At 45.6% G+C, this 17,113-nt stretch overlaps 1 protein-coding gene across 5 annotated transcripts in view; it reads left to right on the top strand.

The window, feature by feature from the left end:
- The window catches only part of LOC147736502 (Golgi membrane protein 1-like), a 173,902-nt gene extending 170,725 nt beyond the window's left edge, over positions 1-3,177 (top strand). For 4 of the 5 annotated variants that reach the window (XM_086953241.1, XM_086953240.1, XM_086953239.1 and 1 more), the window contains one exon: positions 405-3,177. In XM_086953241.1, the coding sequence (XP_086809367.1) occupies positions 405-991 (587 nt within the window). In that variant the 3' untranslated portion in view covers positions 992-3,177. The remainder of the gene's footprint in view (positions 1-404) is intronic. The other variant, XM_086953238.1, reaches the window with a different exon arrangement.
- The last annotated feature ends 13,936 nt before the right edge of the window (positions 3,178-17,113 follow it).

Genomic DNA, 17,113 nt, shown 5'->3' with positions numbered 1-17,113 from the left:
AATTCTAGGATCCGAAAATATTTAATTGTGCCTAAAATGAGATTAGCATATAAAAAAAAGCATTTTAATGGTTGCATACACGCAATCAGTTAAAATGCTTCACACATCTGGCCATAGTTTTGGTAGAAATTCTAACTTACTTGAGTGTCAAAATATAACAACTTTACATCTCTGCCTGGAACATTCTGTATATTTGCATGTACTAAGGCATATTGATTGATTTTAAGACTGCATCTTTGATTGATTGAATGACCACTGTATAATGTTATCCATTTTATGTTTATCTACTCATGAAAACACCAAATCTGCAATTTGCTAAATCATTGTTTTATCCAATTAAGTGCTTTAGAAATTCCTTTCCTAAGGTGGTGTGTGCAATAACTATGTATTTCTTCTCTCTGCAGTCAAGGGTAGGGACACCAATAGTGAGACACCTAAGAACATTGCCTCTCCGCCTACAGTGGTGAAAGGGGATGACCAGCCGGATGTTCTCAAACCCAATGACAAAGAGGAGAAGAAGGAACAAGAGCCAATGGATGAGGAAGTCAACAAAGCTGTAGAACGGAAGCAACCAACTCTACCACTAAATGCTGTGCCAGATGTTCTCAAACCCTATGACAAAGAGAAGAAGAAGGAACAAGAGCAAATGGATGAGGAAGTCAACGAAGCTGTAGATCGGAAGCAACCAACTCTACCACTAAATGCTGTGCCAGATGTTCTCAAACCCTATGACAAAGAGAAGAAGAAGGAACAAGAGCAAATGGATGAGGAAGTCAACGAAGCTGTAAAGGAGAAGGATATTGATCAGCCACCAGCAGATGAGCCAGACATAGTTAAATCTAATTCGAAACTAAAGGCGAAGAAGGAAGAAGAGCTAAAGGACTGGAATGCCAAAGCAGCTGTTAAAGAAAAACAACAAGCGCAACCACTAGAGGATGAACTGGACCTTCTCGAACCCAATAAGAAAGAAGAGGCAAAGAACGAAGAATAGCCATTCTAATTGAGTTTCATTACAAGCGTTGACACAGAAGGCATGACACGTTTTAAAATGGCCACAAGGCCTATTGGTATCTTATTGTTCCTTCTCAAGAAAGTTCCGGATAAATTTCAGGCAGCACTCCTTGGCGATGCCCGGCTGCTTGGGCCTGCCTAGTTGAAACATTGTGCTCTTGTACAACACTCTTTGCACTCCCTCTTTGCTGTCATCAACAACAATGGCAGTTCTAAAATGTCAATGGTAGTTCCTCTGATGACGTCATGCAGAACATACAGATGCAAGCACAAGTGGACCCTGAATAATTAGCTGTTCATGTCTCGTCTTGGTAGTTCCTCCCATTGCAGCAGTTTTTAGGGATATGTCTGCATTATTAAACTTGTTTGGATAGTACTCAAAGCTACCATTAGTGGAAGATGAACACTTGATTAAAACTGCCCAGAGAGGTGATAGGAAATGTCAAATTAAGAAAAGCAATGCCCCAAAGTGAATTAATAATGTGTTTATATATGCCTGAATCTATGTTTGTTTTTGTATTTGTATATAGAGAACATTGCTACAGAGTAATGAGCACTGTCCAGTGAGGGTGGATACAAGCGGTGGGGGTTGGGCGAAGGAAGGTTCACCACTGAAGCATTATTGCATAAGGGGTGGGAAGCAGGAGTGAAATGGGAGGGTCCATGGGACAGCAGAGTGCAGGGTGGTGACGGCAGTGTGGGTGGGCTAAGGAGAGCTACCGATGGGAAAGAGATCTGGGTTTCACTGAGATATGGCGAGGAGAGGGCGGTCACTGAACAAAAAGTGATACAGAGGCGGGGAAATAAGCCAAAAAGAGGGAGGGGAATGCAGTGCTTAATTTATTTAAAAAATTAGTCGCAGGGCTCTCGTTAGGAGGCCAGGGCAGCTTGCACCGCCCACTGCCCCTACAATGCTGCCAATGATAATAACAACACAGCTACTACCCAAAACACTCATATAAGTGTGACAATTCGGGCTATTTCAGGCCCCCAAAGCTATAAGAATGGCTTGGGCGGCATGTAGTAGTATATTTTTTTATGTATATTGACTTAATAATCAACTGTTGTGGTGGTCATCTCTAAATTAGCCAGACAGTGCCACCTTGTGCGAGACAGTCACAAGTGCCGGTTTTGACAATTAAGCGCCAGTGCCGCGCACTGTAAAACACCTGCTCAAATTAAGCACTTGGGGAATGTAGACAAGCGGGGGAATAGACCATATGAAGGAGAGCATGTAGCTATCTTGCAAGATAAGTGGCAGAGAGGATGCAGAGTTGCCGTGGAGGGGGCTGGGTGGGGAGGGGGCTGGATGGGATAGGATAGGAGTATAGGTTGGAGGGGCTTGCATGAGTTTGCAGGGTATGAGACATGCAGTAGAGTTGTTGGGATCCATGTTGCTCTTGTTGAGGTTGGCCATAATACATATTACTAGAAGGGGTGGAGGGTTGGGCGCGCTCTGTGGATGGGTTCAGTAACCGAGACGTTATATAGTTATAAGGTGCTGATTAAAAAGTAGGGTCTGAGCTCTTTTCTGAAGTCGAGGAGCAATGGTGCTTTGCACAATTCTGCTGGAAATGAGGTCCCCACTCAGGGCCCATAACTCCATTTGATACTGAAGATCCTGAAATAATCAGTAGTGAAAGGATGGTTTGAGGGTCAATTGGTATACTGTGAAGTACAAGTGTTCAGACTGCATTTTGTGAGCTTACATGTGTTAAGATAATAAAATATCAAACTCCTGATCCAAACAAAAAGGCTAGAAAAGCTGGACCAGAAAGTTGCATATCTGTTACTGAATCCTGATGGAGGTTCCAGTTGACTTGTTACAAGTGGTATTACCGAGTCCACTGGTGGCTTATGGATTTTGGATTGTACATTTTAATATTTGGCACCAGTAATCAGCACTACAAATCTGAGAAACTCACACAAGTCAGTTTGCTCGATGTCCAGAAGGTCGTACACCACCTCCAGTAGAAACCACTTGCAACTGGGCAACTGTCCTTTTCACCCGGCAATGAAGTATAAAAAGGGCATTGAAAGCCACATGATGTGTTGTAGCACCTTAATATCAGATCTTTTCTAATAAATATGTGTGCTATGGGTGTAGAGTTAAGCGTTTGTTAATGCTAATCCTTTTCGTTTTTCATAATAAATTGATTGACACAATTTACCTTTGTCTTGGTAGTCTTCTTTTTTACATTGTTCACATGTCCCACTGTGTGGGGACTCACCCAGAATGCTCTCATACAGTGGTCTTACAACTCAGACTCCCACAATGCTCTCATGCAGTGGTCTTACAACACAGCCTCCCAGAATGCTCTCATACAGTGGTCTTACAACTCAGACTCCCACAATGCTCTCATGCAGTGGTCTTACAACACAGCCTCCCAGAGTGCTCTCATACAGTTGTCTTACAACACAGATTCCCAGAATGCTCTCATACAGTGGTCTTACAACAAAGCCTCCCAGAATGCTCTCATACAGTGGTCTTACAACACAGCCTCCCAGAATGCTCTCATGCAGTGGTCTTACAACACAGCCTTCCAGAATGCTCTCATACAGTGGACTTACAACAAAGCCTCTCAGAATGCTCTCATACAGTAGTCTTACAACAGAGCCTCTGAAGGACTGGGTTCTTTTGGACCCAGCGGTGCCAGGGCACAACACCTGAAACCTTCGTGGGTAACCTGCTCCGGCGTACAAGTCACAGAGACACGGGACACTTCCTTCGGCGTCAAAGAGTCAAGGTTTATTTACTGCAGGGAACACAGAAGTCACGACAAGTACAACACGTGCAACTTGGGGAGACTGCTTCAAATTGGTTTTGTGGATCGCTCCTTTTATACAGTTTTTACCCATAGGCTAACATTGAACACAAAGGTTTACAACTCAGTTCCCACATCTAGCTCCCAGAGGGGTCGCTTTGGTCGCTTTGAAACATACAAGGTCCGGAACATAAGTGCGGAAACATTTGGCGGTTCCCAACTGTAAAAACCCATCTTCCCACCATTAGCAAATTCCAATCAGCAGTAAAGTAGATCGAAACAGGAACGAAGACAGGTGCAGAGGAAGACGGAGACAGTGGGGAGATCGGAAAGGGTGTAAAAGGGGAGGTGTCGGGAAGCACGAGATACAAGCATCAAAGGGACGTGCCTAATGAGATGCACGGCTGAGACAATAAGTCCGTGCGGCAAGATGAGCCTCGAGCGGCGCCATCTGCCTTACAGTAGCAACCCCCTCGTCATAAAGACACTTTCAAAGGACATGTGTCTTCCGCAAATATCTTGGGAGTCCCAGGGTCGCGAAACGGACAGCGTCCGTTCGCTGACTACTTGAGGGCAAGAGACAAAATGGATGCCGTATCTAAGATGGAACCCGTGGGTACAGATGAGAAGCCCACGTAACAAACGAACGGTTTAAGTTAGCACAGCGAAACTGCGCACACTTACTAAACTCGTCATTTGCGGTTCATAGATACTAGACTCGACCATATTCGTGCGAGTCAAAAACACCACTTACAATGGTCACGGAACCTCAGACGCTCCTTTTGCCCTCATGTAGGCAAGCACTAGTCGGAATCATATTCGATATTCATCAGACCATCAAGATGTCGTTGTAGCATAGCTCTGTCCGACCGAGTCCCCTTGGTAACAGGTGGTTGTCTCATACACGTTGTAGCACAGAGGCCACATAAGGCAGGACCACACTGCACACAAAGGCAACACGTGAACAGGAACACTACCACAACCCCGATGATCATCAGAATCTTCCAACCCCAAGTTGACATCAGGCCCCAAAACCAACCGAGTAACGTCCAATCCCCTACATCCACGTGTATGGATTCGGAGATCTTATGCAACTTCGAGATGGCTTGATAGACAGTAGGAGCATTATCAGGTATGAAAATGCAACAGCTCGAATGGATCACTTTACATACCCCACCGCGATCTGCCAAAACGACATCTAAAACCATACGGTTTTGCAACGTCATAAGTCTCTCCGCCTGAAGTTCTGTGGTGATATTACCAAGGGCACTGGCAGTAATGTTAGCTGTCGATTCTACCACTCGAGTCAAATGTCTCAGGTTCCTACTATTAACCATAGGTCCCCAAAACGGGAGGAAACCCTTGAAAAAGTCTCCTGCCTCTTGACCGGCAGTATCCTCTTCGCTAATTACGCCTCGTACAACTCTAGTCTTGTGGTAATCGGCATCTACAGTGAACGTCGGAGGCAACAGATTTGCAACAAAACATGAGCCCATGAAGTCTGAGGGCAACCATGTATATGCACGATCATGACAGATGAAGTACGTACCCTTGGCAGCCAGAAACACAGGGGTCGGGGACATTGACAGAAGGTAACTTTCAGTGCAAGCACTTACTCCAAGTGAGGCTTGCGAACCACGACCCACAAGACAAAAATTACCAGTGTGGGGTACGACCCATATTGGAGACGAGCTTTTAAGCTGCTTTTCATTAGTGAACATACTATATTCCCCTCTACTTAGGACCCTATAGGCCTGTACCTCTTCCTTAGGGATGAGAAAAGCATCATGGATCTCATCTTCCAAATCCTGTATGGCCATCGATAGCACCCACTGATACGAGGTAGGACCAGGTTTGGGGGAACGTTCTGGAGAGGGGTGGAAACCTAGTGCGCTTCGAAGCATTGTTTGGTATGCTCGAGCTGACCCTTGGGAACTATACGGCAGTACCAGATATGGAATTCCCTTACCCGTAGTATGTGGCATCAACCCACACACCCAACAATTAGTAGTGTTAACCACTAACTGATGCTGGTGGAGGAGCTGGATAAAGGAATTGTTGCGGAATTCCACACGTCTAGCCTGTTCGTGTTCCGGTAAAATATGAAAGGAATGGGGAGAAGCAGTAGTAGCAGTAAAAGTAAGGTTAGGGTAAGAAGTAGGAGTAGGGGTAGCAAGTAAGAAGTAAGACATAGCATAATACACCCCACCCGCCAAGAATGCAGAAGCAGTTAAAAACAGTACGAACAATTGGAATACAACACATTTAGTACGACTGAGTTTCTGCAGTTTGACTCTGTACGCCTGAGCTCCTTCCAAATCGTTCAGCTTCGAAAATGCCATTTCCCTACGACCGTCCGCAACGTTTCTTGACGCACTTCGTTCTGTGCAGCAATAGTCAATTCCCAGGAGTTCCTAGGAACCGACGGCCTTTAACCTAGCGTCAAGACCTACTGTCCAGAAGGAAGTACGCGCGCGGCCCTACGGCCCTCAATACACAATATGTATTTTATTTAGCACAAAATTTCAGCTGTGGAAGGAAAAAGATACAAGAAAAAATCTTAATACATGTACCAAACAATTCTCAATGATACGAATTGTTCAAAGTTGATCAGGGGAAACGAGGATATTGCAGTTATCAGTTTCAGCAAAACAAGGAAAAAATTTATTTGTCCTTAGTATGAGAACGCAAAGAATATCGATGTTTCCCGGGACGTGTCTGCTCGTCGAACAAAGGATCCGTTGAAGAGACAGCGTCCTGTTGATCAATTGGTTGATTTGATCTTGAGTCCTTTGCTGACAATGTTCCAACAGTGGCTTTCTGCTGCGCTGAGTGTTCACCAACCAGCTGTGCGTCGCTAAAAGGTACAAACGCCGGCAATGTCTCTGCTTCTGTTGACGCAATGCCTTTCCTCACCCACGGGTCTGCCGGCAAAGGAATAGGGACTCGTTTACAATGGGTAGCATGTACCCAATTCTTCCGCCCCTCAAGACGAACGGCAGTCCTCGTGGCCAGGAGCACCTGGTAAGGTCCAACAAAACGGGGGTCCAGATTCTTCTTGCGTGAGAAGTTACGGGTGACTACCCAATCACCGGGCTGGAGCTGGTGGCCTGGACCCTCCGTCTGCGTCGGCAAGGCGTCGTAAACCTGTTGATGAATTAATCTCAGTTTAGCAGTCAAGTCATGTAAGTAGTCAATCAACATCGGATACTCAAGATCAACGAATATTCCTGGCCTAGGAACCCCCCACACATTCGCAGGACGGCCGAACACTATTTCATAGGGACTAAGCCCTAGTCGGGAGTGTACAGTCGCCCTAGTTGACAGTAATGCTAGAGGCAAAGCGTCAGGCCACGAAAGTCCAGTCGTAGCCTGAATCTTCGCTAGTTTTAGTTTAAGGGTACCATTGTAACCTTCAACCAATCCTGCTGACTGGGGATGATTGGCGCTATGGAATTTTTGATTAATTCCAAGGCCCTTACACACACTCTTCATCACACTTCCAACAAACTCACTTCCGTTATCTGACCACACGACTCTAGGCATTCCATACCGAGGAAAGTATTCCTTCAGTAGGATTTTCGCAGTAGACAAAGCAGTATTATCTTTGAGGGGATAGGCCTCGATCCATCGGGAGAATGCGCAAACCACAACCAAAACGTATTTCAGGTTATTGCATCGCTCCATATGGATGAAGTCCAATTGGATCACCTCAAAGGGATACGAAGGAGGAGCAAAACTGCCAGGGGGAGTTGGGGTTCCTTTGCCAGGATTGTACATTATACACACCATACAATTCTTCACCAAGCGTTCAGCGCACTTCGTAATGCCATCATTCTTCCACACAGCAGCCAACAACTTGCAAATACCTTTCGCGCTAATATGTGCTGACCCGTGTGCCATTGTCACAACGGCCAGTATATACGCATCAGGCAACATCCATCTTTTCTGATCTGACAAATCGATCCAGCAACCATTCGCATCCAACCTTCCCGTACTTTCTTTCCATTTCATCTTTTCAGTGTCAGTGGCCTCATTCTGTATTGCTTTCACACTCTCTATGGTATCCTCACACATACTTGATTCTGTAGGCCACCTAACCGAACTCGTCACATACATTCGAGTGCTAAGGTTCCGGGCAGTCTCCTTAGCAATCTCGTCTGCAAACGCATTACCACGACCAACATCATCCGTCACTTTACGATGCGCACTACACTTAACAATTGCAACTTGAGCAGGCAAAGTCAATGCATCCAAAAGATCGTTCACGAGCTGGCCATGCTGTATTTTCGTGCCATGCGACGTGAAGAAACCACGCTCTCGCCACAACCGTCCAAAGCTATGCGCTACACCGAAAGCATACTGGCTATCGGTGTACACATTCACACGTTTACCTTTTGCTAATATACATGCTCTAGTAAGAGCAATCAGCTCTGCAGCTTGGGCAGAATTCTGATTCAATCTCGCAGTCTCAACAACAGTATTCAACGTCACAACAGCATAAGCAGTAGTCACATCACCATTCGGCAATTTAAAACATGACCCATCCACATACAGGGTGCCGTCAGGGTCTTCCAATGGGGTGTTTTTAAGGTCCACTCGACCTTTTGTTTCCTCCTCTGTACGCAAGTAGCAGTCATGTTCTGCTACTTCATCTGACTCTGCACTAATCGGTAACAAGGTTGCCGGATTTAGGACATTACAACGTTTTATCTGAATATGGCTTGCCAAGAGCGTCAATTCGTACCCAGATAACCTCGCACTCGTCAAGTGCTGAGTTTTTGTTCGATTCAAAAGAGTATCGACTGCATGCGGAACCATCACCGTAAGCATATTATCCATGACCAATCCTGCTGATTGTCGGATGGAGACCGCAGCTGCCGCAGTTGCTCTCAAACAACTCGGCAATGCTCTAGCTACTGGGTCTAAGGTCGAGGAAAAATATGCACATGGACGTTGCTTACCACCAAAAGGTTGCGTTAAGACACTCAACGCACAACCTTCCCTCTCGTGAACATATAACGTGAACGGCTTGCTGTAATCAGGGGTACCTAACACAGGAGCCGAGCACAATGAATCACGTAATTCAGAAAAACTTTTCTGACATTCTGCCGTCCATGGTAAAGGAGTTGAAACATCCTTGCACGTAAGAGCCACCAATGGTTTCGCTAGCAATGAAAAATTAGGAATCCACTGCCTGCAGTACGACGTGATACCTAGAAAGGCACGCACATCTCTCTGGGTTTGTGGCACAGCCATTCGCGCAATCGCTGCAATTCTCTCTGGGGTCAATCTCCTTCCCTCCTTTGACAATAAGTGACCTAGATAGGTTACTTCTTGACAACAATATTGGAGTTTAGAAGGTGACACCTTGTGATTTAACTCACAGAGATGTTGCAGCAACGATATCGTAGCAATTTTACAAATGTCCTGAGTATCAGCAGCCACCAATAAGTCGTCAACGTATTGGATTAAAGCCGCACCAACTGGCAACCTAAACGCATCTAGTTGACCCTTCAAAGCTTGACTGTAAATCGATGGACTTTCACAGTAGCCTTGAGGAGCGCGTTTGAACCGGAAGCTACGTCCACCAAGAGAGAAACCGAAAAGGTCCCTGCTCTCTTCGGCAATCGGGATGCTGAAAAACGCATTTTTCAAATCAATCACCGAAAACCACGAAGCAGTAGCTGGAATCAGAGTCAGTAGCGCCGTGATGTCAGGCACAACAGGGAATTGAGGAACCACAATTTTATTTACCTCCCGTAAATCGATAACAAAACGATAAACAGGCGGTTTGGTGGGATCAGTGCGTTTAAGAATGGGCAGTACAGGGCTGTTGCACACGTTTCCCCGTGTCTCCTCAATAACATCTTTCTCGATCAAATCATAGATGATCGCTAACAAAGCTCGTTCACCATCCAGGGAGATGCGATATTGGGGAATACGTGGCAATCGCACATTCGATTTCAACTGAACAACATAAGGGGAGATATCAAGTAGGCCCACGTCATTTGGACCCGTCGCCCACAAAGACGCAGGAAGAGAATCCAATTCCGGTGGAAGCTTATCGAGGGACAAGTACATGGGAGAGACTACTTTCTCTCCGAACGTAAGCTTTACACCCGCAGGAGAACAATACAAAGTTGCATACAAACGTTTAAGCAAATCCAGACCCAAAAGATTTTCACCACAACCAGTGGTTAAAATCAACGGAGCATCGAGCTCACGAGGCCCAATTTTGAGGGGCAAAGGGCATGAAACTGGATTGCTAACGGGGGCGCCAGAGAATCCAACGGAAACATTTGTTAAGCCAGACAAAGGTGCGCCAGGGAGTTTCGAATGCATGATAGAACTTTTCGCTGCACCAGTGTCCAACAGAAAAGGCTCAACGACGCCCGATGTAGCAACTGCGACGTAAGGCCCTCTCTGATCAACCGGAACTGATACCACTCCCTCTCCTTGTCTTTGGCTGTCCTAGTAATTACTATCGTCAGTTCCCTGATCGACGTAATAATCGTCTACATTGTACTGCGCCGATCGTCCTTGTGATGATCCGCGTTGATCGAAACAGTTATTAGAATTAGATGAATTGTCAGAACGGTCGTTCTGAGCACCACGACCTCTACCACGTGATGCGTTCTGTGCACCACCACGGCCTCCTCTAGACGAATTACCACTATTACGGTCATTTAAAGCAGGACAATCAAATTTAATGTGTCCCTCCTGTCTACAATAAGCACATTGATTGTACCCTAACGAAGATCTTTGGAAAGAGGAATCATTACGCAACTGCGATCGATTCGATTGCGACTGTGATCTATTCTGCTGAGACGCATTCTGATTAGAACGCGGCGGATATGCTTGTTGCAACAACACTTTAGTTTTCAGCTCTTTTGTCTTTTTATCAGCGCGGTCAGTTTCCTCTTTTTCTCTATTTTCGTAATATTGTGCCGTAGCCAGAATCTGAGCTGAGGTAGAAACGGCCCACGCACTTTCTGAGTTCTTTAATTTATTGCCCAAGTCGGGCAATAAGTTCGATACAAATTTATCCACAAACAGCCGTTGTCCACCCTCAGTACCCATATCCTGTCCACTATGATCAACGAATGTTTCCTCAAACCTCGTAAAGAAGTCTGAAACACTCTCATCTTTCTTCTGCTTACAGGCTGACAACTTGTCCCAATTCACCCTCATAGCTGGCATAAGCGTTTTCATTAATGTAATGATTCGCTGGGGAAGAAGTTCAATCAACTGATCGGGTTTAGTAGCAGCCGCTTGTCCAGCGTCTGCCGCTGTAATAGCAGCCCAATCACCACCTAATTCATTTGCGTGATCTTGGTGACGAATCTTGGCCCATACCGGTTGCGGTACGACATTGCCAAACAACATGTCGATATCGGCAAGATTCATTACCGTAGCATCTACGAGCTGCGATAATTCCTTATAATACCCAGCAGGATTTTTGCGAGGATCGGGCAAAGTTTGTTTCACCTGAAGCACTTCCGATCGCTTCCATGGGAGGTGTATCCACACTCTCTGGAAATGTGCCGCAACTGGAGCATTAGCATTAGTATTATCAGCGGGTACCCAAACCGGTGGAACTTCACGCATAGGATATTGGCCAGACTCAGATTGTTGGCGTTCAAGATCCTCAACAAACAGTGCGTGAGGAATAGGAGCTAGACGAAAAGACAGCAACTGCTCGATAGCACGTCGGACATTAGTATCGACTATCAGTCCAGTAGCGAACTGAAGCCGAAGATTAGACAGGGCGGTCAGCACCTCGTCAGGCGCAACGGCCGCTATCTGATCATGTAAAAGTTTACACATTTCGTCAAACACATATCTCTGAGTCGGTATGTTGAATTGACTAAATGTTTCAAGAACAACTCGGGGTGGATTTCTCTGTGGATTGTCCATCCAACCCATCGCCATATTGTAGAGCGCAGCGCGTTCTCTATTAGCAGGGAGCTGGCTACGTCTCTGAGGACCATCAGAACCAGCAGACCCAAAAACAGGTCCGAGCGACTGAAAGAAGTTTGTCGCAATGGGAGAATTACGATTACGGGTAGAGGGACAAGAATAAGACACAGGACTAACAAGAGAAGGAGTAGAAACAGTAGCAACAACAGGGGTTAACAACACAGGAGCAGTAGTGCGAGCAGGAGTATGTGGAAGCGGAGGAGCAGTAGGGATAGAAACAGGCACAGGAGCAGGAACAGTCGGAAGAGCGGGTGCAGGTTGAGGAACTGGTGGAGGAAGAACAGGTACGGCAGGGACCACAGGAGCTGCGGTACCCTGTACGTACGGAGGTGGCGACTTCATAAGATAGGACATTAAAGGATCCTCAACTGCCTCTTCCTTCTTATCTGACTCCGTAGGCAAAGCAGGATAGCATTTGTCTATGGTCATACGTTGCAGCCTCTCAAACACTTCCTTATCCTTATCCTCCTTATCACGCTGAAACTGCTCAGCTTTCTTCACAATAGTAGCAACATTATCTCGCTCACTACGTTTATTCTGTCTGATCTCTTTCTGTCGGGCTTCTTTGCGCCACAACCGAAAGGCATCAAACATGGCCGGCCTAGATTTGCGTTCGAACAACTTTATTTCCAAATTATCTAAGATCGACGCTTCGAAGCTACCGTGAGGTGGCCAACGAAGATCGCCGTCTTTCTTTGTATATTTTATCCAATAATCGTTAAAAGCAATCGGGCCTAGCCCATGTTTGCTATATAGGTCATAAGTAGGAGTTCCTACCGGAGGTATCGGACACGAGTCCTCCAGCAGGGAATCCGCACCACAAGGTCTAAAGCAACTGAACAAAGTACTGCGACCAGGCATCTTGCACGCTAGCCGAGTTTCACAAACTTCAAGGGTTACGGGATTTACCAAGTCCCAGCAAGAACAAAACCCTCGGTCTTTGGCGGCTGCAGTCGTCAAACAAATACAACAACAAAGTACGCTTAGCAAAGTGTCACCGACAAAAACACTCACACAGCGTGTACAACAAAAGCAAACACTAGTGTTTACAACAAAGACACTCGCTAAAGTGTCTACAACCAAGGATTCTGGGAGCGACCCACAAATACTTAACTCAAAGATCAATGGCGTCCTCAGGAAGGCCCGTCAATCGTCTCGCTATACCAAGGTCTACGCCAGGCGCCAAAACAGGTCTACAGTCAGGGCAGCAGTCCGTCGCAGCCGTTAGGAGGCGGGAATCTTCGCGGGAAAAGTCTTCGGGCCACTTATTTCGACAACAGGATCGATGAAGCGGGGTGCACCTTCCCTCGGAGATTTCACACGAAGTTCCTCACGATCGTCGGGCTTGGACCGGTACCACTGATGCAGCCCCACGTTGGGCGCCAACTGAAGGACTGGGTTCTTTTGGACCCAGCGGTGCCAGGGCACAACACCTGAAACCTTCGTGGGTAACCTGCTCCGGCGTACAAGTCACAGAGACACGGGACACTTCCTTCGGCGTCAAAGAGTCAAGGTTTATTTACTGCAGGGAACACAGAAGTCACGACAAGTACAACACGTGCAACTTGGGGAGACTGCTTCAAATTGGTTTTGTGGATCGCTCCTTTTATACAGTTTTTACCCATAGGCTAACATTGAACACAAAGGTTTACAACTCAGTTCCCACATCTAGCTCCCAGAGGGGTCGCTTTGGTCGCTTTGAAACATACAAGGTCCGGAACATAAGTGCGGAAACATTTGGCGGTTCCCAACTGTAAAAACCCATCTTCCCACCATTAGCAAATTCCAATCAGCAGTAAAGTAGATCGAAACAGGAACGAAGACAGGTGCAGAGGAAGACGGAGACAGTGGGGAGATCGGAAAGGGTGTAAAAGGGGAGGTGTCGGGAAGCACGAGATACAAGCATCAAAGGGACGTGCCTAATGAGATGCACGGCTGAGACAATAAGTCCGTGCGGCAAGATGAGCCTCGAGCGGCGCCATCTGCCTTACAGTAGCAACCCCCTCGTCATAAAGACACTTTCAAAGGACATGTGTCTTCCGCAAATATCTTGGGAGTCCCAGGGTCGCGAAACGGACAGCGTCCGTTCGCTGACTACTTGAGGGCAAGAGACAAAATGGATGCCGTATCTAAGATGGAACCCGTGGGTACAGATGAGAAGCCCACGTAACAAACGAACGGTTTAAGTTAGCACAGCGAAACTGCGCACACTTACTAAACTCGTCATTTGCGGTTCATAGATACTAGACTCGACCATATTCGTGCGAGTCAAAAACACCACTTACAATGGTCACGGAACCTCACCTCTCAGAATGCTGTCATACAGTAGTCTTACAACAGAGCCTCTCAGAATGCTCTCATACAGTGGTCTTACAACACAGCCTCCCAGAATGCTCTCATACAGTAGTCTTACAACAGAGCCTCTCAGAATGCTCTCATACAGTAGTCTTACAACAGAGCCTCTCAGAATGCTCTCATACAGTGGTCTTACAACACAGCCTCCCAGAGTGCTCTCATACAGTTGTCTTACAACACAGCCTCCCAGAATGCTCTCATGCAGTGGTCTTACAACACAGCCTTCCAGAATGCTCTCATACAGTGGACTTACATAAAAGCCTCTCAGAATGCTCTCATACAGTGGTCTTACAACACAGCCTCCCAGAATGCTCTTACTTTCCGTATGAACTTCCCGATTCAAGCCCTTATATAGGTACAATTCACATTGCACTTATTTAGGCTTAGAAATTCAGCCCTTATTTAGGTATAGTCCATGCTACCCAAATACAGGCATGGCTACTTACATCCATTCATCTACGTCACAACGAGTTCCAGGAAAACCAGACTCTTAAGCCTTTAGGACTTATCCTTGCTTGAATATTGATTTCTCCAAGAACTAATTTATTATGCATGAACATCTATTCCTTAGGGGTTCATTCATGACGTTCTTTTGCTCGACTTTTACGTCAATGCTGGCATTCCTAAACACCTTCAAGGTATAAATATACCTTCACTTGCTATGGCAAGGCACATTGCGGTTTGACTAACTACTTGCACGACGCGGCTCGCCGCAGCAAGTCCCGAAGGAAGTCAAGTCCCCAATTCACGCACTGACCAGACGCTGCCATCCTCCTCACAGAGAATCCAGTGCCAGTGTTTCTGACTCCCCTTGCGGGGTGTTAGGGATTGAGTCCCGGGAAAGAGATACCAACCTCTCTCATTCTAAGGTATGGAGCTGATTAGAACCTAGAGAAACCTTTGGCAAATTCTTGGCACAACTAAACTAAACTATAGCTAAACAGCACCTACTTCTTCCCTCGTACTAGACTTTGGTTAGGTACCCTAGGGCAGGATTATTTTAGAAGCACCAGTTGAGTATTTTAGCCTGCGTTATTTATGTATGTATTTTTATATATGTCATAGCTAGAGACCATGCTATTACAGTATTATTTTACATTACTGTTAACGCTGTACGCATTATACTTCGCATTCTGTCTTATGATTGTATCAGTTCATATCTCTTGCATGAGAAATAAGACTATTCAATAAACCCATTTTAGTGAAACGCCTGTCTCTCTATTTCTGTGCAACTCTGTAGAAACAAAGCATGCACGATTGACTGAGTGAAACGGTTATCTATTGTTTCCACGACTCTGAAGATATTGTTCCAACTCTAAAGGGAAACAAAGTTGTCATGTTTATGCGGTTGTCAGAAACTAATCCCTTCCTGTTCATTGGAGAAAGTTTCTAGTGACCTCTGAGTTAGCTGGCACACACAAGTAATTAAGTCTAATGTACTCAATAGAGACATACTAACCTCAGTCCTATTTCAAAACTACAGTGTATATTATTCCAATGCGCAGAGCCTATTAGGGATATAGGAACTACATTACATGGCGCCCAATGGTTTGGTAAGGCACTAATTTAACACTAGATACTGAAGTAACTCAGTTGTGCTTTTCTCAGAGACCCCTACTCATAATACTCCATAAGACGTCTGGAGTGGGTAGGGATAATATCCCCCATAGCTGAGTAGGAAAAAAATCCTATGTATTCGCTTTTTGGTTTGTTCAACGTTGAAAGATACAGTGTTCCAAAATATTGTGCACCTTATCTTTGTTCCCTTAAATCTTGCTCTGCAACTTTCATTAAACAATGTCCCTAAACGGGGACAACAACACCGCAACCGGTAGAGCTACAGGCGAAAACGCCGTACCAGCTTTTAACTTAACATGTTTTAATGAAACCGACGTGACTGCAATAAACATTCCTCCAAATTTAAGGAGAGCCATCACTCTAAAACTTGTAAAACATGGCCTAAAATCAAGAGGTGGTAGAGCAGTTTTTGTGATAAAGGCACACGGATATCACCAGACAGAGGTATTCATTCATGAATAGTATTCCCAGAATCAAATCCAGTAACACATTTGTTTCATTGCCTAATTCCTCCCTGAGTACTCAAATGTACTATGAATTATATCTATTAAGGTTAAACAATCAAAAAGGCACAGTCACAAAGTATATCAGTTCATATATAGATCCAGTATGCCAGATCCTCGTGTTCTTGAAACAGGTTTATTTTTCCACGTTCACTTCCAAAATGCAGCCATAGTCTTTTCCAAATTCACAAATATATATATAGCAGCCAACATATGTTTCGTCGTGCTGGGTAAACCACTTAGACTTCGTCAGGGCTGATCGTACACTCCTCTATATTGTAACCTCTATTTAGCCACCGGATCGCTACCGGATCGTTCCAATAGATAATCCGTAATGTTTCAGTCCACCGACGTGATTATTATGTTCCAAATATTCAATATTTACGTTGCCTCCCAATATCTTCAGGTAGAAGTGACTATATTCTCAGGGCCCGATTCACAGAATGAACTTAAGACTCAATCCTAAACTTACTACTTTAAGTTTAAGTTTAAAGGAGTTTATAAAGCGCCTGGTGACGCCTCCCGGCGTGTCCCCGCGCTGTGGAGAGAGTATGTTAAGAGGGGAAAGCAGGACCATTATGAAGTGAATAAAAAGGTTTTCAGCATCTTTCTAAAAGAGGCCTCATTAGTCTCTAGCCTAATGTTCGTAGGAAGGAGATTCCAGTGCTTGGCTGCCAGTGAACGAAAGGACTTGCCTCCCATTCTGGCTTTTTTGGGGCGAGATGTTCTGAGCAAGCCCATTCCTTTAGATCTAAGGGATCTGTTAGGTTCATACAGGGATGCTAGATCCGACATATAAGCCGGCGCTTTTTGGTGAATTATCCTATGGCACCATAGTAGAGCTTTGAAAACAATCCTCTTGCTAATAGGTAGCCAGTGGAGGGAGGCCAAAGAGGGTCCCGAGGGGGCTCTACGGGG

Source organism: Lissotriton vulgaris, chromosome 1_2 (assembly GCF_964263255.1).
Source record: "Lissotriton vulgaris chromosome 1_2, aLisVul1.2, whole genome shotgun sequence".
Lineage (NCBI taxonomy): Eukaryota > Metazoa > Chordata > Amphibia > Caudata > Salamandridae > Lissotriton > Lissotriton vulgaris.
Note: the sequence above shows the minus strand (reverse complement) of the source record. Positions and strands in the feature narration are given on the sequence as shown.